This window comes from Zalophus californianus, chromosome X (genome assembly GCF_009762305.2).
Source record: "Zalophus californianus isolate mZalCal1 chromosome X, mZalCal1.pri.v2, whole genome shotgun sequence".
Classification (NCBI taxonomy): domain Eukaryota; kingdom Metazoa; phylum Chordata; class Mammalia; order Carnivora; family Otariidae; genus Zalophus; species Zalophus californianus.
In genome coordinates, this window is record NC_045612.1 from 99,542,972 (window position 1) to 99,570,665 (window position 27,694).

Sequence of the window (27,694 nt, forward strand, 5' to 3'; positions counted from 1 at the left end):
GCCACACCATTATTTCAGGACATTATACTTTTTTCAGCCAATTAATGCCATAACTCTATAAGTGGGACAATCTAACTTTTCCACAATCTGTTCTGCGTTTCCCTGCTGACGTGACTGTTCTAGAAATTGAATAATTTTATTCCTCTTACTAAAATCACATCAACTGTGCACTGCTTAGAGGATCTAGTTCAGCTCTTCAGCATGATATACTGAAGCCATTTGTTACCTCTTTGGCCTCATCTCTTCATATTTTGCTAATGTGTGTTTATACCTTTTCCTCTTCTACCCCAGAGTATGATGATTTAGTCACAATGTACTGCTCACTGATTCCTGAATTTTCAGTGTTCTGTTATGCATCTCTACTCTTGCATGCAGTGTTCATTTTGCTTAGAATAAAATTAATGACCTCATTTCATTGGTTAATTACTACTAGTACTACTAGGTACAAATCAGCACCTAACTTTGGGAGTTTTGACTAATTATGTAGATTGTTCCTTCTGGGCCATTCCATTATGCCTTGAATCCAGAAGATATTAGGGCATCCATCTATAAAAGTATCTATCACACAGAGTGTGGGCATATGTTTATTTATCTGCATTCTTTAACATTCAATACATTCCTTAATGGTAAGTGCTATATTTCTTAACTATAATCCTAGCATCCAGCATCAGGCATGGCACATTCTGCACAAGTATATATGTGTTGAATGCATGAAATAATGGTTTGGAAAAGGTTTGGCAGATAATAAAACTTAACAGGCAAGAAATACTACACAAATATGTTAACTAACTGAAAGAAGTCTAGGCTGAAATAGATCAAATCCAGGGTGCTGGATATTGGTAACAATATTAAAATAGTTTTCTCTGGAGAATAAGGGGTGAAAAATAAGTCAGGGATGTTGACATTGGCCAAAAATTCTAAAAATGAACCAAGAAGTTTCTTTGGTAAAATTTTTGTTTGATGTGTTTTAATTGAGTATGCGCTATACACACACAAACATATAGATGCACACATACTCAGTGAGTATGGGGTGTGTATACACACACACACAGATGCACACATACTGAGTATGGGGTGTGTGTGTGTACACAAACACACACGAACACACAGATGCACACATACTGAGTATGGGGTGTGTGTATACACACACACACACAGAAGCACACATACTCAATGAGAATGGGGTGTGTGTATACACACACACAAACATAGATGCACACATACTCAGTATGGGGTGTGTGTATACACATACACACAGATATACACATACTCACTATGGGGTGTGCACACACATACAATCACACACAGACACAGATGCACACATACGGAGTATGGGATGTGTACACACACACACACACACACACACACAGACACAGATGCACACGTACTCACTGAGTATGGGGTGTGTACACACACACACACAGATGCACACATATTGAGTATGGGGTGTATATATATACACACACACAGATGCACACATACTCACTGAGTATGGGGTGTATATAAACACACACACACACACATTAGATACACACATACTAACTGAGTAGGGGTGTACACACACACACACACACACATAGATGTACACATACTGAATATGGGTTTTATATATATAAACACACTCAAACAGATGCACACATAATCAGTATGGGGTGTGTACACACACAGACAGACACATATGCACACATACTCATGGAGTATGGGGTGTGTACACACACACACAGACAGACACAGATGCACACATACTCACTGAGTATGGGGTGTGTACACACACACACAGACAGACACATGCACACATACTGAGTATGGGGTGTGTACACACAGACACAGACACAGATGTACACATACTGAGTTTGGGGTGTATATATATACATACACAGACACACATAGATGCACACATACTCACTGAGTACGGGGTGTGTATATATACACATACACACACATAGATGCACACATACTGAGTATGGAGTGTATACACACACACACACATATAGATGCACACATACTCATGGAGTATGGGGTGTGCACACCACAAACAAACAGATGCACACATACTGCGTATGGGGTGTGTACACACAGACACACAGATGCACACATATTCAGTATGGGGTGTGTACACACACAAACACACAGACACAGATGCACATGTACTATCTGAGTAGGGGATGTGTACACACACACAGATGCACACGTACTCAGTATGGGGTGTATTACACACACACAAACACACACAAACACAGATGCACACATACGAAGTATGGGGTGTGTACACACACACAGATGCACACATACTCAGTATGTGGTGTGTACACACACAAACACAGACACAGATGCACACATACTCACTGAGTATGGGGTGTGTATACACACACACATAGATACACACATACTGAGCATGGGGTGTATATTTATACACACACACACACACACACACACAGAAGCACACATACTCACTGAGTATGGGGTGTGTATATAAACACGCACACACATAGATGCACACATACAGAGTATGGGGTGTGTATACACATACACACACACACACTGATGAACACATACTCACTGAGTATGGGGTGTGTATACACATAAACACACACACACTGATGCACACATACTCACTGAGTATGGGGTGTGTATACACACACACACACACAGATGCACACATACTCACTGAGTGAAAAAATATGTTTTAGAAATAAGTGCCATAACAACAACAAAATACACTTCCAGGATAAATGACAAGGGCAGAGGTGGTGGATAGCTGTGGTGTGATGTCAGAATGGATAACCCAGTACCCAGAGTTGGCTGATAATTAGTGTCTGTCCTATATGTATGGTGGATGAGAGAAAAAGGAATTTCCTGAAAATGCTTTTCCAAGCCCCCACATTTTTGCGGTGATGTTAAAGATGCTGGTTTCATAACTAAAAATGGGGAGTTCCAACTGTCATACAAAAGGAGCCTCTTATTATTTCACAGTGAAAAAGCCCAAGTTAGGATGGGAAAGAATTTTCAAATGTTAAAGTTACAAAAAATGTGGTTGAGATTTCCATTCAAAATTCTCATACTAGAACATTTCTCATAGAACAGATTCTACATTTACCTCTCATATAATAAAAAGATGTAAAATGTTTGGTTAACTATTGTAAAGATACTGCAGATGAAGATACTGAGGTCTCAAAGCAAGTTGATGACGGGTAATATTACTCAACAGAAACACTACATTTCTGTGTGAAATTTTCAGTACATGCAGTGTTTTGATGTTCATATTGTTATGTGCTCAAACTCGTTTGCACTTATGGAAGAATTTTTATACTTCATGGAAGATTGAGAGCTCAACTTATTTTTATGGTTAGCCAAAAATGATAGGCTTTATGTTGCTATCAAAGACCTATCCATTGGCTATAACTGCTTTCAAAAAGAATTTATTATTCGGATAAGGTTTTCTTTTTTTAAGTAGGCCAGAATAAACAAACAAACAAACAAACAAACAAATAACTAGAAAGAAAGTAAAGGAGAAATTTGTTAAGAAGGGACTATTTATGTTCATACTCATGAGTATAATTGATGCTGTGGATTTAAACTAATAAGTTATAATGTAAAAAACAGATCAAGTGGAGATTAGAAAATTCAGGTACAAATCTTCCCAATTTCTGATATTTGGCAGAGCAGATATAGAGGAATGTGATTTGGGAGCTCAGTCTAATACTCAGCAATTGTTTTGAGACAAAAATAAGCCTTATAATTTGAAAATCGGTATTAAATTGTGCTTATGATATAAGCAGCATACACTGGTAGAGTGGGATCAGTTGATGTGAAGTAAAGTTAAACTGTTAAGATATTGGCAGTTTTTCAAACAGGAAGGATATTGTCGTCTTGAAGCTTCGATAGCAAGAATTAGTTAGGGATTCCATTCTAGGGAAAAATGGTGCCCAAAGGTCAAGAATTGTATTTTTTGCAGGACCAAGAATATAATAAATTTATAGTAGGCCTAGAAGTAAGACATTGAGCCATTTAGGACTCATTGTAATACTTTTCTAGGCATAGGGTGGATCGTGGATGAGAAGTTGATTAGTTTTCTGTTCTGCATAAGAAATTGGCACAAGTGTAGTGACTTAAAACAACATCCCTTTATTAGTTCACAGGTCTTTAAGTCAGGATACTGGCATGAGGTGACTTTGGTTCTCCGATAAAGGTCTTTTTTTTTTTTTTTTTTAAAGATTTTATTTATTTATTTGACAGAGAGAGACACAGCGAGAGAGGGAACAGAAGCAGGGGGAGTAGGAGAGGGAGAAGCAGGCTCCCCGCTGAGCAGGGAGCCCGATGTGGGGCTCGATCCCAGGACGCTGGGATCATGACCTGAGCTGAAGGCAGACACTTAACGACTGAGCCACCCAGGCGCCCCTCTGATAAAGGTCTTAAAGGCCTGAAATCAGTATTAAAAACCTTGTCAGATAATTTGAACATCTAATTCATTTTGGGATTGGCATCATTCATCATTTCTCATTCAAGTTGTCATGTATCTGGGTCTCGGTACGAAAGGTGATGTTTTATTGTCTCTTGAACGCTCTGGCTATTATGTTAGGATACTTTGGTTCCTGTTTAAAGTTTGTTTTGTTTTGTTTTGTTTTGTTTAAATTTTAGCAGTGATTTTGTTTAGTTTTGGTACACAGTGCCTCTTCTACTTTTGTGGACTGTGGTTCCGTGACACTCTAATTTTCAGAACCTTTGTGGTACTATTTTGTCGGCTTGATTTATCTTGTGCAGGTGGGGTTAGTACAGATCTGTGCCTGTGCTGCTTAAGCGGGCAGAAAAAGCCTTCCAGGCCAGGGCACCTGGTGCTTCTAGATGGGGGAAGGGAAACTCTGGTCAACTTGGATGAAGAGCACTTCCTGGGCCAGGCACTTGTGTCAGGATCTCCCTTGTCTGTAAGGGATGGTGGGTACTTACCAAGTTGAGAGCTTTTTGTGGTGTTGGTAGGTATAGGCAAGTTGCCTGGTATCTCTGGGTATGGGAGAGGAGTCTCGGGCCCGGCTAAGGAGAAGACCACTTTCCAGGTGGGAGCTTTATATGGTAGGATCACTTTTGCTGGTACCCTTGACCACCAGTATGTCTGGGTGGGGAAAGGGGGCCTCAGGCCCAGTGGGGAAGGAAAGCACTTTTCCAGGTCACTTACTGTCGGCTGGGCTTCCAGCTGTTTCTCTTTACAGCTTCTGCAGAGCTCTCCTGATGTTTTCAGTGGGACTCCCAGTTGATGTGGTGGAGGAACAGCCTATTTGAACTGCTTTCTGTTACTCAGTTGGGAGTTAGGAAGTGCTGAGCCTGGGTCACCTTTTTCTTTTGGGAGGGGGTCATAAGATGTCCTGCCACGAAGTTGTTCTTCCATTCCAAGGGTCCCTAGCCGATTCACTTTCTCCTTTCAAACTTTCAGAGTTCTCCTTTGGTTGTCTCATGTTATTTCTAGGACATAGAGTTGTACTTACAGGGGCGCCTGGGTGGCTCGATCGTTAAGCGTCTGCCTTCGGCTCAGGTCATGATCTCAGGATCCTGGGGTCGAGCCCCGCATCGGGCTCCCTGCTCGGTGGGAAGCCTGCTTCTCCCTCTCCCACTCCCCCTGCTTGTGTTCCCTCTCTTGCTGTGTCTCTCTCTGTCAAATAAGTAACTAAAATCTTTATAGTTGTACTTATAGAGGGGGGGAGCAGGAAGAAGGGGTATAAACCACCTTATCTGGACTAGAAATCCTGTGACTTTTAAGGGCTCACGTGATTAGGTCAGGCTCATTCTGGATAATCTCCCAATCAACTGTACCATACATCATAACCTAGGAATGGGAATGATATTCCATCACAGTCACAGGTGATATTCCAGGGGAGGGGCTACTCTAAAAGTCATTGGGGGCCATTCTAGAATTCTACCACCAAGGCATATGTGAATGTTACTGAAACATTGATTAGGCGGTTGTTATCCTCCGGAAGGTTGGAACACGTTAGGATAGCAAGCAGACAAGTACTGCTATAATTATTCTACTCACTTTAAATGAAATAGATGTGGTATCTGAAAGACTTAGTAATAATCAGAATCTACAAACAACTTTCAGAATTTAATGTGAATTTCAGAGGTTCATTTAAGACTTCATCTCCAGCCATGCAAATACCGTCTGTGTGAAAAATGCTCTAGCTCAAGGATGTATTAAAAGACTTGGCCAGCACACCCTGTTTATATTTATGTTTCTGTGTAATTACTGTGGCTGCCAGCAATTCACATAGAAAAGAAAGGTCAGGGGCGCCTGGGTGGTTCAGCTGGTTAAGCATCTGCCTTGGGCTAAGTCATGATCTCAGGGTCCTGGGATTGAGCCCCACACTGGGGCCACCTGCTCAGCAGGGAGTCTGCTTCTCCCTCTTCCTCTGCCCCTCCCCCTTGCTCGTTCTCGCTCCCAAATAAATGAATAAAATCTTAAAAAAAAAAAAAAAAAGAAAACGTCAGTGATGATTCTGACTTTAAATTTTTAGAGAAAGTGTATACTTAACACTGACCATATTTATATAGGTTGCACGCTATACAAAATTTATAACTGTTGCTTTGGTTATAATACAGTGTACTCTCCCCTAAACCAGGATTGAAAACTTTAAGCAAAATTTGCTGGTTTGGCCAATATACAAAAAATGAAAACAAAAACAAAAAATTAAAAAAACTCCAGAGTTTCCAGGCTGAATTAGGAGAAAAATCCTTCACTCTGTTTGGATTGGAAAGGAAGCATGACCTAAAATTTGATCTTATGGACGATTTTATGGACAGACAATGCCTTGATTTATCATATAAAATGCCTCACAAGGTACAAATTTGGTAAATTCATTATTTTCCATACCTGGTGATCTGATCACTTGTACCAACAGTTAGAGGCCAAAAACAATCCTTATGAACAAGAGTGGAGGAGGGCTTACGTTAACTGGACCGTTGTGACGCAGGCATGATTTTGAAGTGAGAGCAAAATTTTCCTGAAATACTCTGTCATTATCCCCTTTCTATTATTTAATTTCCTTGATTTAAAAATAGGATAAACTTGGGGCACCTGCGTGGCTCAGTCGTTAAGCGTCTGCCTTCCGCTCGGGTCATGATCCCAGGGTCCTGGGATCGAGCCCCGCATCGGGCTCCCTGCTTGGCGGGAAGCCTGCTTCTCTCTCTCCCAATCCCCCCTGCTTGTGTTCCCTCTCTCGCTGTGTCTCTCTCTGTCAAATACATAAATCTTAAAAAAAAAATAATAATAAAGTGTCATGGTTTTGGGTGTGATACTTTGTTGGGGACGATTAGAGTTGAATTAAGTAGGCATGTTTTTGAACTCCAGTTTTTCAGATTACAACTTGGGAGGCTCTAAGCAGTAATTGGGTGCTTTGGATCATTCACATAAAGATTAAGATATATAAACCATAAGACACTTTATAAGAATAAAGGATATGTTTTTAAAAACTCATATGAACTAAACTTATAAATGAAAAGAAATTCGGGGCACCTGTGTGACTCAGTCGGTTAAGCGTCGGACTCTTGGTTTTGGCTCAGGTCATGACCTCAGGGTCCGGGGATCGAGCCCAGGGTCCTGGGATCGAGCTCTGAGTCCTGGGATCGAGCCCTGAGTCCGGCTCTGTGCTCAGCACGGAGTCTGCTTGACTTTCTCTCCCTCCACCGCTTTTCCCCGCCCGCGTCCCCCCACCACGTTCTAAAATAAATCTTTAAAAAAAAAAAAGAAATTGAGACTTGAATGTACTTATAAAAAAAACTGAAGAAATACCTATACTGGCTTTTTTCCTTAGTTGTTTACCATCACAGCAAAGCAAAGTGTGACATGTTTAAGTGCAACGCAATTAAATTCTATGGCTTTCTCATCTCATCACTTCTAAAGATAGTGTACTTGTTCTCTTCTTCATGGTACCAGCTCTGAATAGATGAAAGGAAAATTAAAAGAGGATTGTTAAAGAGCTGAGTCGAAGAGCGGAATGGAGGGCAAGGGGAAGAAGCAACTACCACCTCCCTCTACACCTTCAAGCCTAGTGGTGATGATACTGGTTTCTCCCAGTTGCTAGCCTCAGGGTACTTCATCATCTCTTGGTTTCCTTTCATTCTTTACACATTTTTAGTAAATAGTCTCTTCATTAAGCCCTATTCCATTACCCTTTTCAAGTGTGCCATCAATTTTTGCCCAGGACCCTAACTGATACATTAGTAGTGGAAAATGGGAGAAACTTTAAGGTAGTATTAAGGGTTGGGATAAACTGCTGGGAAGAAAGATAGGAAGAGAAAGTTTTTAAAGCTTTTTACAGCATACTATGAACGTAATGACTTTTTTATGTGAGTGACTCTCATAAATTCTTAACTTGCTTAATTATTTTGGTTGTGTTCCTGTCTCTTTGCATGCACATCTAAGATGAGCCACGGCTATGAGAGGTCTGGGATTTGCATGACTAGATAAGACTACTAGGCTCTATGTGGATTGATTATATATTAAGATATTGCTCTCATGGAATCAGGAACATCCCACCCTAGTGTTCCTGCTAAGTTTCTTTTGAATTCGGTGATCCATTATGGTGTGAATTTTGTTTCTGCTCTCAGATAGGACAATATTGTTTGGTTTTTTAATGTTTCCTTTTATTTTGTAACAGAAATTGAGGAAAGTCTGGTCATTCCTTCAGGAACCAATGATACAGTTCAGAGTGTTACACTGGGATTCAATTTTAGATTAGATTCAGATTCTTATATTTAACAGATAGGAAAATATTGTTGTCAGATAGGACAAAATATATATATATATATATATATATATATTTAATTCTGGAACAGAATTTGGGGAAAGTCCAGTCATTCCTTCAGGAAACAATTATTCAGTTCAGATTGTTATATCGGGATTCAATTTTAGATGAGATTCAGATTGTTATATTTAAGAATCACTCCAAAAATGGGTATTAGGCAGGCCACTACTGTTTGTCCATCACTATAAACGTTTATATAGCTGAGAATTTAGATCTCAGAATTGTCTCTTTCTCCAGAATCTACTGCTTCCCTACGACAAATAGGACAGGTAGAGTTCTCCGACAGCCAGCGATCGATACAGTGGACATGAAATTCATGGGAGCAAGGTAGGATGCGAAGTCTGTTGCCTTCTGTGTACTCTGTGATGCAAATACTACAGGCTTTCAATGCACCACTTTTACCAACAGATCTTACAGCCAAGTTGTCAATTTGTGCTTTGGTGAGTCCTGTAGTTTCGTCATGATGGTCTTCATTCAAGAGGATAACATGATCCAGATTAAGCGAGGTCCAAGAGTCACTTTCATCAAATATTACTGGGCTCATAGGTCTACTTTCTCGCCTGGTTTCTGATGGTGGGCCTGTTGGTAAGCTTATTTCATTACTGCCTCCAGACATCAGTGATCCAATTTCTGAATTTTCATCACCGGAGCTGGAACTGGAAACAGGACTAGAATTGAAACTAGGTATGTAGCTGGAATTTGAACTAGAAATCAATGAAAAATTTGAATGGAAATCAGGACTAGGATTTGAATTGGAACCAGAACTAGTCCTACCACCAGAACCATCTCTCTCATTTGGTGACTCTGCCCTTTCCCTGTTTTGACTTGAGGGTGAGACCCCGTGCGCTAAATCACTGTCACTGCCCATAAGGTGACTTGAGTCACTGAATCTCGTCACGGTCTGCGTTAATGTGCTCTGAATTGCAATAGATGTTGTATCATTTAAATCAGTATTTAAAATTCTGTGAATGGGACTACTGATGGTACTGACATAAGCTGTTGTATCTGTCTGCTCAAAAGGTGGAAACGTATGCCTAAGTCCTCCTTGTTCACTTTCGAAAGTGACCGTGTTGTTTAGTGTCTCAGATGTTAACAGAGTTCTGCTAGCTATGCTATCACTATCAGAATATGCCCCAAGATGAACTTGTCCGACTTCAAGATTGCACATTATGGTTGAACTTCTCTGTTCCACTTCCCAAGATTCACCATCACTGGTTGGGTCTGAAGAACTTTCTTCTTGAACAGCATTCCTTGTTCCGGAAGTTGAAAAAAGACCCCTATTTTGCAGCTCAGGTTCAGTTATTTGCTGTCTTGATGTTTCTTGGTGCTGAATTCTAGAAAATAACTCGGGCTCCTCTACTAGAAGCTGCTCAAAAATCTCAGGTGCTATATTCTGATGATATCTTAGTAAAAGTTCACTCAGTGAATTTGGAGCTGAACTACTTTCAATTCTTGGTCTGGTTCTCCGATGCTCTGGGCTCCTGCTTCTTGCTCTTCGCTGACCACTGGTAACTGGCACTTCTATTAATGTTTCAGTTGTGCTTTGTTCTGATGTAGGTCGTCTTAAAAATGTTGATCCAGATTGTGTGTTTTCCGCTTGCCTTTGGATGTGTTCCGTATTGTCTCCTCTGGGAAGTCTTGTAGATGGTACGTACTCGTTCTCTGGATTTGGGCTCCCATTATTAACATTAAAATTCATTTCTAAGCCAAATCTGGAATTATTGCTATTTGAATTAATTTGGCTCAATTCTTCCCAAGATTGGTTTTCTGTTTGCCCACTTGTCACATTTTCAGTTTGTCCAAAAAAGCTAATCCAGTCTAGTAGAGAGTCACCACTAGATGTATTGTCAGAAGAATCTCCTCTACCTGTTAACAAAAAAAAGTGGGGGCTGAGAGGAACTACCAAAATTAGAACCATCATAAAATAGCACTCTGAAACCTTGTTTCAAAGGCAAACAAAAAATTAGAACTTTAATACTCAGATGTTTTAAACATAGTTCACATTTACAGAGTTAATATTTTGTAAATGACATTTTCTAGATGTACAAGTAGAGGCAGGAAAGTTTGAGTTCCTTCTGAAAAGAGCTAGCTAATCCTAGATAAATTTAGAGAATTTTTTTTTTAAAGGAATCTGGAGGAAGTCTGTTTTCAATATTTCATCATATACATGGCTTGTGTACCACCGTGGGAGGACAGTCGAGAGAACATTTTTTTTATTCCACTGTCAAAACACTAATGCAATTAAACAAGGTTAAGGTACAGTGCTAGTATTTTAGTTCAATTTACATTACAGCCTAATTCTCATTAGCCTACAACATTACTTCTTCTAGGCTCTTAAGTGCTTATGGTAATACATGAAGTTGTTTTAAAATATAAGACTATTGTAGCCGTGCCCAAATTTAAATAAAGTTTATAGCTTTAAAAGTTTTTGAATACTTCTTAATGTTACCCAGATTTTGAGTTGACGTGAAATTGAAGGTCAGATCAAATGAATGGACTGAACCTAGCATAGTATATATGAGGTTGTATTTAAGAACCAAACTATTATATAGCGTTTTCAGTCGATAGTAAAATTCTCTACTTCACGCTAGGAGAGAAGCACCAGACCTGATTGGAGCAGGATTTCTCCACCTTAGCACTGTTGACATTTTGGTGCTGGATGATTCTTAGTTTTGGGGAGCTATCCTATCCATTGTGAGGCGTTTGGCAGTCTCCTTGGCCTCTGCCCCCTATTTGCCAGTAACACCCAGTCATCATTTTTGACAACCAAAAATATCTCCAGACATTGTCAAATGTCCCTTGGGGATTGGGGGCAGAATTACCCCCAGTTGAATAGAGTATATATATGTTTTTTTTGCTGGAGAGGAATTCCCTGTCTTTATAGAAAAAATAATTCCGGAAGTAGGAGGGACTTTTAGTTGAGGTAGAAAACCAAGAAAGATATCAATAGGCTGTTTCACACTGTTTCCCATTAAAGTAACCCAAATGTGAACTGGGGAAAAAAAAAATCTTGACATTCTCACCAAAAATCAAGTAAATACCAGTTCTTTTTTAATGAGAAGTTACTTAGCACCAAATTAATGTGTGCCACTTCCGTATCGTCTTTGGCTGACACTACTATAAAGTTCCTTACCCATCCCATTCTATTTTCCCTAAAAGTGAACTATACCTGTATTTTCGTCTAAATTTTGTGGTGGGTCTTTAATTCGTTGAAGTCTCCTCTGCAACTCTTCTAATGTAGTTTCACCTGGGATGCCCAGCAAATTGTTATCCCTCATAAGCGTGTAATCTTCTTCACTCAGGTTATTTACAAATTGAAAGAAATCTTCTTCCTGGACCAATCGGTCCATCTGACTTCTGCGCAGGGCCGCAGATTTATCTTCTTCATCGTCGGAACCTGAATTTTCCATCTTGATGAACGAGTGGAAGGATATCTGACTTTTATGACATGCTGTTGAAAAACAATAACTGGGTCTTAATTTATATACGAATATATCTATATAATATATGAAATACACTAACTGGATTCTCTTTCTGCTTCGGTTAGAGTGCCGGAACCCAACGCGGTTGGATCTGCCTGCGCGTAGGTTTCTCCTCCCCCCGCGTAGGTTTCTCCTCCCCCCGCCCCCCCTCACCACAGTGCTGCGGCGCCTTATGAGTTCCTAGTTGAGACTCGCCTTTATCTGAGAGCGTGCTAGGCGCCGTTGCCTAGGTATCCATTGTATTCCTCATTGTTACCAACTAGGGACTACATTCATTCGAAACCGGCAAATACTGCGGAGGCCTATTGTGTGCCAAGCACTGTCCTTCACCTCCTTTTACCTGCATGAACCTCTTCTCCAGGTTTCAGGAGGCTTTTCCACGTTCTGCTATGCTCTAGTTATTTGTTTGTTAAATTAAAGAACCCAAATACAGCTAGTTATATTACATATGACTGCCTTCTTCAAAAGGTCACAGCGAAGTCACTCTAGTCAAATGTAACAGTTCTCGTTTTCAGGTGCCCAGGGAACTCTGTTTTCTCCTCATGAATTCCTCAAATCATCAGTACTCACTAAGAAAGCCCACAGTTTTTTTTGTTTGTTTGTTTCAAAGATTTTATTTATTTATTTGACAGAGAGACACACAGCGCGAGAGGGAACACAAGCAGGGGGAGTGGGAGAGGGAGAAGCAGGCTTCCCGCTGAGCGGGGAGCCCGATGCGGGACTCGATGTGGGACTCCATCCCAGGATCCCAGGACTCTGGGATCATGACCCGAGCCAAAGGCAGAGGCTTAACGGCTGAGCCACCCAGGCGCCCCCAAGAAAGCCCACAGCCTTTGATAATTTACCAGAGCCGTAGCTGAATTTCTTTAGTTGGGTCTTTTCCTTTTCAATGTTTTATTATCATTTTTATTATTATTTATTATTTTTAAATATTGTTATCCTTTTCACTCTTACTGGCCTCCTCTTTTATTCTACAGTCCCTCAAGCTTCTGTGAAAGCAAAACAAAACAAAACAAAAACCAATAAAAACTTTCGCAGGTTTTCTGGTCAGTTCCTTAAGGAAATTTCCACAAAAGCATAGGTTCATTTTTGTTCTCCTTTCTCATAAATATTATAAATAATCCTGAAATCTGGCCAGAACATCACAGGCACTTTTAAAACAGATCTAAAATAGCTATTTTGCCTGCTGTAATGTGTGCTGATTTTGCTGATTTTGTTCCATGTATGTTAGCGCAGCCAGGATGGCATAGTGAGAATAATGCTCATTTGCAGTGCTCTCTGGAGGAGACCTCTCAAGAGTTTTTGGACTCATTAATATTACCAGTCCCACTTAACACTGGTTTTGGAATCCTTCAACTTGTTCGTGTAAAGACAAGATTTGGCTATGGAATTTGAAACACTATTCAGTTGGACTTATTTAACAATGAATCTGTCCAGCATAAACAATCACTTAATGTCCACGAGAGATATGTCAAATATTGCAGAAATCTGTACTCCCAAGTAATTTATTTTCCAGGTGGTGGAAACGTCACGCAGAAACTGCGAAAATATAATATATTATATGCGATAAGAGGTTTATATCTATAATACTGTATAAGTACAAGGAACTGTGTGATGATTATTTAATGGGAGTTGGGGAATATTTCACAGATAGTACATTTAAATCTGGATCTTTATAATTATGAGGTTCTACTGGTGGAAAGTGTCAGTTGGGTATGTGTTGGTGAAGAGAGAGTATGTCGGACTGAAGGAATAGACTTGAAAGACCTTGGCTTCTTTGGGGAACTGTGGCCACAATTTTGGAGTTGGGGTGGAAATGATGTGAAATTTATCCCGGAAGGAATAATTGACACAGACTATAAATTGAGTTTTGAGTTTTTTCCTGTAAGAAATAGGACACAGATTAAGATGTTTTATTATTTTTTGAGAACAGATAATGGATTTGGTTTTTACCTGCTTAGTGTCCACTTAATGATAATAGCACCCTGATTTTCCTGAAGGAAAAACCCATTTCTCAATCTTAGTCCAGCTGGTTTAGGTTCAGCTGAATTGACTGCCACAGATAAAGGAAAGGACACATGATGCAGCCATGTCTAATCAACAGATCTCAAATTGCTGGTTATGGTAGCTGGTTTAAGCATGGGCATGTGACCAAAAAAGTGTGTTTAAAAGTTAAATCTGGGGCGCCTGGGTGGCGCAGTTGGTTGTATATCTGACTCTTGGTTTCGGCTCAGGTCATGATCTCAGGGTCATGGAATCAAGCCCTTGCTCAGCAAGGAGTCTGCTTGGGTTTCTCTTGCCCTCTGCTCCTCCCCCCTCCCTGTGCTCTGTCTCTCTCACACAGATAAATTAGTAAGTCTTTAAAAAATTTTTTTTAAAGTTAAATCTGAGATGTTATCTATAACTATTGAAAATGAAAAATTAGTTTTTAATGTGGTTGCTAAGCGGGTAGGATGTAAACCTGAAGATGAGGAAAATCAACGTAAAGAGACAAACAGATGGAGAAAGGGCCAGATACCTAAGAGAACATTCGAGAAATACCTGAAGCTTGATGTGCCTTAGGATCTTTAGCTCTAGTAAACCAACGTATTTCTTCTTCTTCTTTTTTTAATGTAAAGCTTGTGTAGAATTTCTGTCACTTAAACCTGGAAGGTTCCTAACAGTTGTAACAAGAGAGTGAAAGGATCAGTGATCTAGTCAGATGTCAAAAGGTAATTTTTAATAAATCTACCACCTAAAACTTATTTGCTATTGTCCATTTTATAAAGTTAACTTGTTTATATAAGTTTAATTGGGTTTAGTCTTTTATGAAAATATAAGAATACAGATTTTTTGTCATTTTTTAAGTAAGTATCAGACACTGAAACTGTATATAATTAAGTTGAAATAAACGAGCAGTTATTTTCATTTGATTATGAATCAAATCTGGTTAGGCACATAATGTTAATCTGTTAGATAAATTTCCTACTTCTCTGTACCATGAGATCCTTTTAAAGTGTCCCTATTTTCGTATGCGCTTCACAGATTATACAATGTTTTCTGATACCTTGGCCCAGTAATGCTCATTTGTCAATTGAAGAGAAAATATCCCGAGGTAAATTACCACTGAGCATATGGCTTATATTAAGAAACGGAATGGTTCTGGTGGGAACTAAAATGTCTTTCACTGGTACCTTAATAAAGAGTGAGATAATGTTATGTGACCAGTTAGCTCCCTGGTGGGATTTTTAGGATGCCTAAGTTTGGCAAAGTCTTAATTAGCGTGTGTAGGTATGTGCTTGTGTGTGCACATACGCATATAGGTGTGATGTGTTTAAAAATTTAAACGGATGTTTGGTTAGGTTAATAACCGCTGGCTCAAGTGTAGTTTCTGGGTACTAGTAATAAGTCTATTTCAGTTAAGTCTTGAAGTTTCCTTTGCAGTGTGAATGTACTTCATCTCAAACATCGAGCTCCTACAGCATTATCATTATTGTCTGCTTTAAAGTCTTGTTTTTGATATTTGTTATCAAACACCACAATTGATGTTTCCAAACGTTATTTGAATTCAGTGTATTTAAAAGCAAAATGCTTGAGGCAATTCAGTATGTAAGAAAGAGTATTGAGAATTTAGAGACCCAGGTTGAAGACTAATCATGAATTCGTTATTTGCCCAGTCATTTAAAGTCTCTAGACTCCCATTTCTGAAACTTTAATATGACAAAGTTGAATCTATTTTTCAGAGTTTGATTTAGTCAGTTGATTAGACAGAGAATTAGGCAGTGGGAATTGAAAAGGGTACCTGAACCATCGTGGTGCTGGATTGGCAACCATGAAGTAGAGAGGAAAGGTTGAATGGGGATTAAGTTAGTGCAGCAGCGCTGAGCTAACACAGAAGCAAGTGGATATATACACACACACACTGATGCACACATACTCACTGAGTATGGGGTGTGTACACACACACACACACACACACACAGATGCACACATACTGAGCATGGGGTGTATATTTATACATACACACAAACATACACACACATAGAAGCACACATACTGAGTATGGGGTGTGTATATATACACACACACACACACATACTCACTGAGTATGGGGTGTGTATACACACACACACACACACAGATGCACACATACTCACTGAGTGTGGTGTATATACATACTGATGCCATAACTATGTTAGTCTTTAGAAATGTAGCAATAATAATAAAAAGAAAGCTCTTCTGGAGCTTCTATTTGGAGTAGGAGTGGGGAAGAAAACAGGTTCAAGATAAAGAAAAAATATGTTTTTTTCTTTAAGAACAACAAAAATACACTTCCAGGATAAATGACAAGGGCAGAGGTGGTGGATAGCTGTGGTGTGATGTCAGAATGGATAACCCAGTACCCAGAGTTGGCTGATAATTAGTGTCTGTCCTATATGTATGGTGGATGAGAGAAAAAGGAATTTCCTGAAAATGCTTTTCCAAGCCCCCACATTTTTGCGGTGATGTTAAAGATGCTGGTTTCATAACTAAAAATGGGGAGTTCCAACTGTCATACAAAAGGAGCCTCTTATTATTTCACAGTGAAAAAGCCCAAGTTAGGATGGGAAAGAATTTTCAAATGTTAAAGTTACAAAAAATGTGGTTGAGATTTCCATTCAAAATTCTCATACTAGAACATTTCTCATAGAACAGATTCTACATTTACCTCTCATATAATAAAAAGATGTAAAATGTTTGGTTAACTATTGTAAAGATACTGCAGATGAAGATACTGAGGTCTCAAAGCAAGTTGATGACGGGTAATATTACTCAACAGAAACACTACATTTCTGTGTGAAATTTTCAGTACATGCAGTGTTTTGATGTTCATATTGTTATGTGCTCAAACTCGTTTGCACTTATGGAAGAATTTTTATACTTCATGGAAGATTGAGAGCTCAACTTATTTTTATGGTTAGCCAAAAATGATAGGCTTTATGTTGCTATCAAAGACCTATCCATTGGCTATAACTGCTTTCAAAAAGAATTTATTATTCGGATAAGGTTTTCTTTTTTTAAGTAGGCCAGAATAAACAAACAAACAAACAAACAAACAAATAACTAGAAAGAAAGTAAAGGAGAAATTTGTTAAGAAGGGACTATTTATGTTCATACTCATGAGTATAATTGATGCTGTGGATTTAAACTAATAAGTTATAATGTAAAAAACAGATCAAGTGGAGATTAGAAAATTCAGGTACAAATCTTCCCAATTTCTGATATTTGGCAGAGCAGATATAGAGGAATGTGATTTGGGAGCTCAGTCTAATACTCAGCAATTGTTTTGAGACAAAAATAAGCCTTATAATTTGAAAATCGGTATTAAATTGTGCTTATGATACAAGCAGCATACACTGGTAGAGTGGGATCAGTTGATGTGAAGTAAAGTTAAACTGTTAAGATATTGGCAGTTTTTCAAACAGGAAGGATATTGTCGTCTTGAAGCTTCGATAGCAAGAATTAGTTAGGGATTCCATTCTAGGGAAAAATGGTGCCCAAAGGTCAAGAATTGTATTTTTTGCAGGACCAAGAATATAATAAATTTATAGTAGGCCTAGAAGTAAGACATTGAGCCATTTAGGACTCATTGTAATACTTTTCTAGGCATAGGGTGGATCGTGGATGAGAAGTTGATTAGTTTTCTGTTCTGCATAAGAAATTGGCACAAGTGTAGTGACTTAAAACAACATCCCTTTATTAGTTCACAGGTCTTTAAGTCAGGATACTGGCATGAGGTGACTTTGGTTCTCCGATAAAGGTCTTTTTTTTTTTTTTTTTAAAGATTTTATTTATTTATTTGACAGAGAGAGACACAGCGAGAGAGGGAACAGAAGCAGGGGGAGTAGGAGAGGGAGAAGCAGGCTCCCCGCTGAGCAGGGAGCCCGATGTGGGGCTCGATCCCAGGACGCTGGGATCATGACCTGAGCTGAAGGCAGACACTTAACGACTGAGCCACCCAGGCGCCCCTCTGATAAAGGTCTTAAAGGCCTGAAATCAGTATTAAAAACCTTGTCAGATAATTTGAACATCTAATTCATTTTGGGATTGGCATCATTCATCATTTCTCATTCAAGTTGTCATGTATCTGGGTCTCGGTACGAAAGGTGATGTTTTATTGTCTCTTGAACGCTCTGGCTATTATGTTAGGATACTTTGGTTCCTGTTTAAAGTTTGTTTTGTTTTGTTTTGTTTTGTTTAAATTTTAGCAGTGATTTTGTTTAGTTTTGGTACACAGTGCCTCTTCTACTTTTGTGGACTGTGGTTCCGTGACACTCTAATTTTCAGAACCTTTGTGGTACTATTTTGTCGGCTTGATTTATCTTGTGCAGGTGGGGTTAGTACAGATCTGTGCCTGTGCTGCTTAAGCGGGCAGAAAAAGCCTTCCAGGCCAGGGCACCTGGTGCTTCTAGATGGGGGAAGGGAAACTCTGGTCAACTTGGATGAAGAGCACTTCCTGGGCCAGGCACTTGTGTCAGGATCTCCCTTGTCTGTAAGGGATGGTGGGTACTTACCAAGTTGAGAGCTTTTTGTGGTGTTGGTAGGTATAGGCAAGTTGCCTGGTATCTCTGGGTATGGGAGAGGAGTCTCGGGCCCGGCTAAGGAGAAGACCACTTTCCAGGTGGGAGCTTTATATGGTAGGATCACTTTTGCTGGTACCCTTGACCACCAGTATGTCTGGGTGGGGAAAGGGGGCCTCAGGCCCAGTGGGGAAGGAAAGCACTTTTCCAGGTCACTTACTGTCGGCTGGGCTTCCAGCTGTTTCTCTTTACAGCTTCTGCAGAGCTCTCCTGATGTTTTCAGTGGGACTCCCAGTTGATGTGGTGGAGGAACAGCCTATTTGAACTGCTTTCTGTTACTCAGTTGGGAGTTAGGAAGTGCTGAGCCTGGGTCACCTTTTTCTTTTGGGAGGGGGTCATAAGATGTCCTGCCACGAAGTTGTTCTTCCATTCCAAGGGTCCCTAGCCGATTCACTTTCTCCTTTCAAACTTTCAGAGTTCTCCTTTGGTTGTCTCATGTTATTTCTAGGACATAGAGTTGTACTTACAGGGGCGCCTGGGTGGCTCGATCGTTAAGCGTCTGCCTTCGGCTCAGGTCATGATCTCAGGATCCTGGGGTCGAGCCCCGCATCGGGCTCCCTGCTCGGTGGGAAGCCTGCTTCTCCCTCTCCCACTCCCCCTGCTTGTGTTCCCTCTCTTGCTGTGTCTCTCTCTGTCAAATAAGTAACTAAAATCTTTATAGTTGTACTTATAGAGGGGGGGAGCAGGAAGAAGGGGTATAAACCACCTTATCTGGACTAGAAATCCTGTGACTTTTAAGGGCTCACGTGATTAGGTCAGGCTCATTCTGGATAATCTCCCAATCAACTGTACCATACATCATAACCTAGGAATGGGAATGATATTCCATCACAGTCACAGGTGATATTCCAGGGGAGGGGCTACTCTAAAAGTCATTGGGGGCCATTCTAGAATTCTACCACCAAGGCATATGTGAATGTTACTGAAACATTGATTAGGCGGTTGTTATCCTCCGGAAGGTTGGAACACGTTAGGATAGCAAGCAGACAAGTACTGCTATAATTATTCTACTCACTTTAAATGAAATAGATGTGGTATCTGAAAGACTTAGTAATAATCAGAATCTACAAACAACTTTCAGAATTTAATGTGAATTTCAGAGGTTCATTTAAGACTTCATCTCCAGCCATGCAAATACCGTCTGTGTGAAAAATGCTCTAGCTCAAGGATGTATTAAAAGACTTGGCCAGCACACCCTGTTTATATTTATGTTTCTGTGTAATTACTGTGGCTGCCAGCAATTCACATAGAAAAGAAAGGTCAGGGGCGCCTGGGTGGTTCAGCTGGTTAAGCATCTGCCTTGGGCTAAGTCATGATCTCAGGGTCCTGGGATTGAGCCCCACACTGGGGCCACCTGCTCAGCAGGGAGTCTGCTTCTCCCTCTTCCTCTGCCCCTCCCCCTTGCTCGTTCTCGCTCCCAAATAAATGAATAAAATCTTAAAAAAAAAAAAAAAAAGAAAACGTCAGTGATGATTCTGACTTTAAATTTTTAGAGAAAGTGTATACTTAACACTGACCATATTTATATAGGTTGCACGCTATACAAAATTTATAACTGTTGCTTTGGTTATAATACAGTGTACTCTCCCCTAAACCAGGATTGAAAACTTTAAGCAAAATTTGCTGGTTTGGCCAATATACAAAAAATGAAAACAAAAACAAAAAATTAAAAAAACTCCAGAGTTTCCAGGCTGAATTAGGAGAAAAATCCTTCACTCTGTTTGGATTGGAAAGGAAGCATGACCTAAAATTTGATCTTATGGACGATTTTATGGACAGACAATGCCTTGATTTATCATATAAAATGCCTCACAAGGTACAAATTTGGTAAATTCATTATTTTCCATACCTGGTGATCTGATCACTTGTACCAACAGTTAGAGGCCAAAAACAATCCTTATGAACAAGAGTGGAGGAGGGCTTACGTTAACTGGACCGTTGTGACGCAGGCATGATTTTGAAGTGAGAGCAAAATTTTCCTGAAATACTCTGTCATTATCCCCTTTCTATTATTTAATTTCCTTGATTTAAAAATAGGATAAACTTGGGGCACCTGCGTGGCTCAGTCGTTAAGCGTCTGCCTTCCGCTCGGGTCATGATCCCAGGGTCCTGGGATCGAGCCCCGCATCGGGCTCCCTGCTTGGCGGGAAGCCTGCTTCTCTCTCTCCCAATCCCCCCTGCTTGTGTTCCCTCTCTCGCTGTGTCTCTCTCTGTCAAATACATAAATCTTAAAAAAAAAATAATAATAAAGTGTCATGGTTTTGGGTGTGATACTTTGTTGGGGACGATTAGAGTTGAATTAAGTAGGCATGTTTTTGAACTCCAGTTTTTCAGATTACAACTTGGGAGGCTCTAAGCAGTAATTGGGTGCTTTGGATCATTCACATAAAGATTAAGATATATAAACCATAAGACACTTTATAAGAATAAAGGATATGTTTTTAAAAACTCATATGAACTAAACTTATAAATGAAAAGAAATTCGGGGCACCTGTGTGACTCAGTCGGTTAAGCGTCGGACTCTTGGTTTTGGCTCAGGTCATGACCTCAGGGTCCGGGGATCGAGCCCAGGGTCCTGGGATCGAGCTCTGAGTCCTGGGATCGAGCCCTGAGTCCGGCTCTGTGCTCAGCACGGAGTCTGCTTGACTTTCTCTCCCTCCACCGCTTTTCCCCGCCCGCGTCCCCCCACCACGTTCTAAAATAAATCTTTAAAAAAAAAAAAGAAATTGAGACTTGAATGTACTTATAAAAAAAACTGAAGAAATACCTATACTGGCTTTTTTCCTTAGTTGTTTACCATCACAGCAAAGCAAAGTGTGACATGTTTAAGTGCAACGCAATTAAATTCTATGGCTTTCTCATCTCATCACTTCTAAAGATAGTGTACTTGTTCTCTTCTTCATGGTACCAGCTCTGAATAGATGAAAGGAAAATTAAAAGAGGATTGTTAAAGAGCTGAGTCGAAGAGCGGAATGGAGGGCAAGGGGAAGAAGCAACTACCACCTCCCTCTACACCTTCAAGCCTAGTGGTGATGATACTGGTTTCTCCCAGTTGCTAGCCTCAGGGTACTTCATCATCTCTTGGTTTCCTTTCATTCTTTACACATTTTTAGTAAATAGTCTCTTCATTAAGCCCTATTCCATTACCCTTTTCAAGTGTGCCATCAATTTTTGCCCAGGACCCTAACTGATACATTAGTAGTGGAAAATGGGAGAAACTTTAAGGTAGTATTAAGGGTTGGGATAAACTGCTGGGAAGAAAGATAGGAAGAGAAAGTTTTTAAAGCTTTTTACAGCATACTATGAACGTAATGACTTTTTTATGTGAGTGACTCTCATAAATTCTTAACTTGCTTAATTATTTTGGTTGTGTTCCTGTCTCTTTGCATGCACATCTAAGATGAGCCACGGCTATGAGAGGTCTGGGATTTGCATGACTAGATAAGACTACTAGGCTCTATGTGGATTGATTATATATTAAGATATTGCTCTCATGGAATCAGGAACATCCCACCCTAGTGTTCCTGCTAAGTTTCTTTTGAATTCGGTGATCCATTATGGTGTGAATTTTGTTTCTGCTCTCAGATAGGACAATATTGTTTGGTTTTTTAATGTTTCCTTTTATTTTGTAACAGAAATTGAGGAAAGTCTGGTCATTCCTTCAGGAACCAATGATACAGTTCAGAGTGTTACACTGGGATTCAATTTTAGATTAGATTCAGATTCTTATATTTAACAGATAGGAAAATATTGTTGTCAGATAGGACAAAATATATATATATATATATATATATATATATATTTAATTCTGGAACAGAATTTGGGGAAAGTCCAGTCATTCCTTCAGGAAACAATTATTCAGTTCAGATTGTTATATCGGGATTCAATTTTAGATGAGATTCAGATTGTTATATTTAAGAATCACTCCAAAAATGGGTATTAGGCAGGCCACTACTGTTTGTCCATCACTATAAACGTTTATATAGCTGAGAATTTAGATCTCAGAATTGTCTCTTTCTCCAGAATCTACTGCTTCCCTACGACAAATAGGACAGGTAGAGTTCTCCGACAGCCAGCGATCGATACAGTGGACATGAAATTCATGGGAGCAAGGTAGGATGCGAAGTCTGTTGCCTTCTGTGTACTCTGTGATGCAAATACTACAGGCTTTCAATGCACCACTTTTACCAACAGATCTTACAGCCAAGTTGTCAATTTGTGCTTTGGTGAGTCCTGTAGTTTCGTCATGATGGTCTTCATTCAAGAGGATAACATGATCCAGATTAAGCGAGGTCCAAGAGTCACTTTCATCAAATATTACTGGGCTCATAGGTCTACTTTCTCGCCTGGTTTCTGGTGGTGGGCCTGTTGGTAAGCTTATTTCATTACTGCCTCCAGACATCAGTGATCCAATTTCTGAATTTTCATCACCGGAGCTGGAACTGGAAACAGGACTAGAATTGAAACTAGGTATGTAGCTGGAATTTGAACTAGAAATCAATGAAAAATTTGAATGGAAATCAGGACTAGGATTTGAATTGGAACCAGAACTAGTCCTACCACCAGAACCATCTCTCTCATTTGGTGACTCTGCCCTTTCCCTGTTTTGACTTGAGGGTGAGACCCCGTGCGCTAAATCACTGTCACTGCCCATAAGGTGACTTGAGTCACTGAATCTCGTCACGGTCTGCGTTAATGTGCTCTGAATTGCAATAGATGTTGTATCATTTAAATCAGTATTTAAAATTCTGTGAATGGGACTACTGATGGTACTGACATAAGCTGTTGTATCTGTCTGCTCAAAAGGTGGAAACGTATGCCTAAGTCCTCCTTGTTCACTTTCGAAAGTGACCGTGTTGTTTAGTGTCTCAGATGTTAACAGAGTTCTGCTAGCTATGCTATCACTATCAGAATATGCCCCAAGATGAACTTGTCCGACTTCAAGATTGCACATTATGGTTGAACTTCTCTGTTCCACTTCCCAAGATTCACCATCACTGGTTGGGTCTGAAGAACTTTCTTCTTGAACAGCATTCCTTGTTCCGGAAGTTGAAAAAAGACCCCTATTTTGCAGCTCAGGTTCAGTTATTTGCTGTCTTGATGTTTCTTGGTGCTGAATTCTAGAAAATAACTCGGGCTCCTCTACTAGAAGCTGCTCAAAAATCTCAGGTGCTATATTCTGATGATATCTTAGTAAAAGTTCACTCAGTGAATTTGGAGCTGAACTACTTTCAATTCTTGGTCTGGTTCTCCGATGCTCTGGGCTCCTGCTTCTTGCTCTTCGCTGACCACTGGTAACTGGCACTTCTATTAATGTTTCAGTTGTGCTTTGTTCTGATGTAGGTCGTCTTAAAAATGTTGATCCAGATTGTGTGTTTTCCGCTTGCCTTTGGATGTGTTCCGTATTGTCTCCTCTGGGAAGTCTTGTAGATGGTACGTACTCGTTCTCTGGATTTGGGCTCCCATTATTAACATTAAAATTCATTTCTAAGCCAAATCTGGAATTATTGCTATTTGAATTAATTTGGCTCAATTCTTCCCAAGATTGGTTTTCTGTTTGCCCACTTGTCACATTTTCAGTTTGTCCAAAAAAGCTAATCCAGTCTAGTAGAGAGTCACCACTAGATGTATTGTCAGAAGAATCTCCTCTACCTGTTAACAAAAAAAAGTGGGGGCTGAGAGGAACTACCAAAATTAGAACCATCATAAAATAGCACTCTGAAACCTTGTTTCAAAGGCAAACAAAAAATTAGAACTTTAATACTCAGATGTTTTAAACATAGTTCACATTTACAGAGTTAATATTTTGTAAATGACATTTTCTAGATGTACAAGTAGAGGCAGGAAAGTTTGAGTTCCTTCTGAAAAGAGCTAGCTAATCCTAGATAAATTTAGAGAATTTTTTTTTTAAAGGAATCTGGAGGAAGTCTGTTTTCAATATTTCATCATATACATGGCTTGTGTACCACCGTGGGAGGACAGTCGAGAGAACATTTTTTTTATTCCACTGTCAAAACACTAATGCAATTAAACAAGGTTAAGGTACAGTGCTAGTATTTTAGTTCAATTTACATTACAGCCTAATTCTCATTAGCCTACAACATTACTTCTTCTAGGCTCTTAAGTGCTTATGGTAATACATGAAGTTGTTTTAAAATATAAGACTATTGTAGCCGTGCCCAAATTTAAATAAAGTTTATAGCTTTAAAAGTTTTTGAATACTTCTTAATGTTACCCAGATTTTGAGTTGACGTGAAATTGAAGGTCAGATCAAATGAATGGACTGAACCTAGCATAGTATATATGAGGTTGTATTTAAGAACCAAACTATTATATAGCGTTTTCAGTCGATAGTAAAATTCTCTACTTCACGCTAGGAGAGAAGCACCAGACCTGATTGGAGCAGGATTTCTCCACCTTAGCACTGTTGACATTTTGGTGCTGGATGATTCTTAGTTTTGGGGAGCTATCCTATCCATTGTGAGGCGTTTGGCAGTCTCCTTGGCCTCTGCCCCCTATTTGCCAGTAACACCCAGTCATCATTTTTGACAACCAAAAATATCTCCAGACATTGTCAAATGTCCCTTGGGGATTGGGGGCAGAATTACCCCCAGTTGAATAGAGTATATATATGTTTTTTTTGCTGGAGAGGAATTCCCTGTCTTTATAGAAAAAATAATTCCGGAAGTAGGAGGGACTTTTAGTTGAGGTAGAAAACCAAGAAAGATATCAATAGGCTGTTTCACACTGTTTCCCATTAAAGTAACCCAAATGTGAACTGGGGAAAAAAAAAATCTTGACATTCTCACCAAAAATCAAGTAAATACCAGTTCTTTTTTAATGAGAAGTTACTTAGCACCAAATTAATGTGTGCCACTTCCGTATCGTCTTTGGCTGACACTACTATAAAGTTCCTTACCCATCCCATTCTATTTTCCCTAAAAGTGAACTATACCTGTATTTTCGTCTAAATTTTGTGGTGGGTCTTTAATTCGTTGAAGTCTCCTCTGCAACTCTTCTAATGTAGTTTCACCTGGGATGCCCAGCAAATTGTTATCCCTCATAAGCGTGTAATCTTCTTCACTCAGGTTATTTACAAATTGAAAGAAATCTTCTTCCTGGACCAATCGGTCCATCTGACTTCTGCGCAGGGCCGCAGATTTATCTTCTTCATCGTCGGAACCTGAATTTTCCATCTTGATGAACGAGTGGAAGGATATCTGACTTTTATGACATGCTGTTGAAAAACAATAACTGGGTCTTAATTTATATACGAATATATCTATATAATATATGAAATACACTAACTGGATTCTCTTTCTGCTTCGGTTAGAGTGCCGGAACCCAACGCGGTTGGATCTGCCTGCGCGTAGGTTTCTCCTCCCCCCGCGTAGGTTTCTCCTCCCCCCGCCCCCCCTCACCACAGTGCTGCGGCGCCTTATGAGTTCCTAGTTGAGACTCGCCTTTATCTGAGAGCGTGCTAGGCGCCGTTGCCTAGGTATCCATTGTATTCCTCATTGTTACCAACTAGGGACTACATTCATTCGAAACCGGCAAATACTGCGGAGGCCTATTGTGTGCCAAGCACTGTCCTTCACCTCCTTTTACCTGCATGAACCTCTTCTCCAGGTTTCAGGAGGCTTTTCCACGTTCTGCTATGCTCTAGTTATTTGTTTGTTAAATTAAAGAACCCAAATACAGCTAGTTATATTACATATGACTGCCTTCTTCAAAAGGTCACAGCGAAGTCACTCTAGTCAAATGTAACAGTTCTCGTTTTCAGGTGCCCAGGGAACTCTGTTTTCTCCTCATGAATTCCTCAAATCATCAGTACTCACTAAGAAAGCCCACAGTTTTTTTTGTTTGTTTGTTTCAAAGATTTTATTTATTTATTTGACAGAGAGACACACAGCGCGAGAGGGAACACAAGCAGGGGGAGTGGGAGAGGGAGAAGCAGGCTTCCCGCTGAGCGGGGAGCCCGATGCGGGACTCGATGTGGGACTCCATCCCAGGATCCCAGGACTCTGGGATCATGACCCGAGCCGAAGGCAGAGGCTTAACGGCTGAGCCACCCAGGCGCCCCCAAGAAAGCCCACAGCCTTTGATAATTTACCAGAGCCGTAGCTGAATTTCTTTAGTTGGGTCTTTTCCTTTTCAATGTTTTATTATCATTTTTATTATTATTTATTATTTTTAAATATTGTTATCCTTTTCACTCTTACTGGCCTCCTCTTTTATTCTACAGTCCCTCAAGCTTCTGTGAAAGCAAAACAAAACAAAACAAAAACCAATAAAAACTTTCGCAGGTTTTCTGGTCAGTTCCTTAAGGAAATTTCCACAAAAGCATAGGTTCATTTTTGTTCTCCTTTCTCATAAATATTATAAATAATCCTGAAATCTGGCCAGAACATCACAGGCACTTTTAAAACAGATCTAAAATAGCTATTTTGCCTGCTGTAATGTGTGCTGATTTTGCTGATTTTGTTCCATGTATGTTAGCGCAGCCAGGATGGCATAGTGAGAATAATGCTCATTTGCAGTGCTCTCTGGAGGAGACCTCTCAAGAGTTTTTGGACTCATTAATATTACCAGTCCCACTTAACACTGGTTTTGGAATCCTTCAACTTGTTCGTGTAAAGACAAGATTTGGCTATGGAATTTGAAACACTATTCAGTTGGACTTATTTAACAATGAATCTGTCCAGCATAAACAATCACTTAATGTCCACGAGAGATATGTCAAATATTGCAGAAATCTGTACTCCCAAGTAATTTATTTTCCAGGTGGTGGAAACGTCACGCAGAAACTGCGAAAATATAA

At 39.8% G+C, this 27,694-nt stretch overlaps 2 protein-coding genes across 2 annotated transcripts; both read right to left on the reverse strand.

The window, feature by feature from the left end:
• Positions 1-8,836: 8,836 nt before the first annotated feature.
• On the reverse strand, positions 8,837-12,312 carry LOC113933898 (E3 ubiquitin-protein ligase RLIM-like). The gene is made up of 2 exons (XM_027614268.1): positions 11,962-12,312; positions 8,837-10,658 (listed from the first exon to the last, which is right to left on the reverse strand). The coding sequence occupies exons 1-2, from the start codon at positions 12,200-12,202 to the stop codon at positions 9,001-9,003; spliced, it is 1,899 nt and encodes a 632-aa protein (XP_027470069.1). The 5' UTR covers positions 12,203-12,312; the 3' UTR covers positions 8,837-9,000.
• Positions 12,313-22,703: 10,391 nt separating this feature from the next.
• LOC118356553 (E3 ubiquitin-protein ligase RLIM-like) lies at positions 22,704-26,179 on the reverse strand. The gene is made up of 2 exons (XM_035725690.1): positions 25,829-26,179; positions 22,704-24,525 (listed from the first exon to the last, which is right to left on the reverse strand). The coding sequence occupies exons 1-2, from the start codon at positions 26,067-26,069 to the stop codon at positions 22,868-22,870; spliced, it is 1,899 nt and encodes a 632-aa protein (XP_035581583.1). The 5' UTR covers positions 26,070-26,179; the 3' UTR covers positions 22,704-22,867.
• Between the last annotated feature and the right edge of the window lie 1,515 nt (positions 26,180-27,694).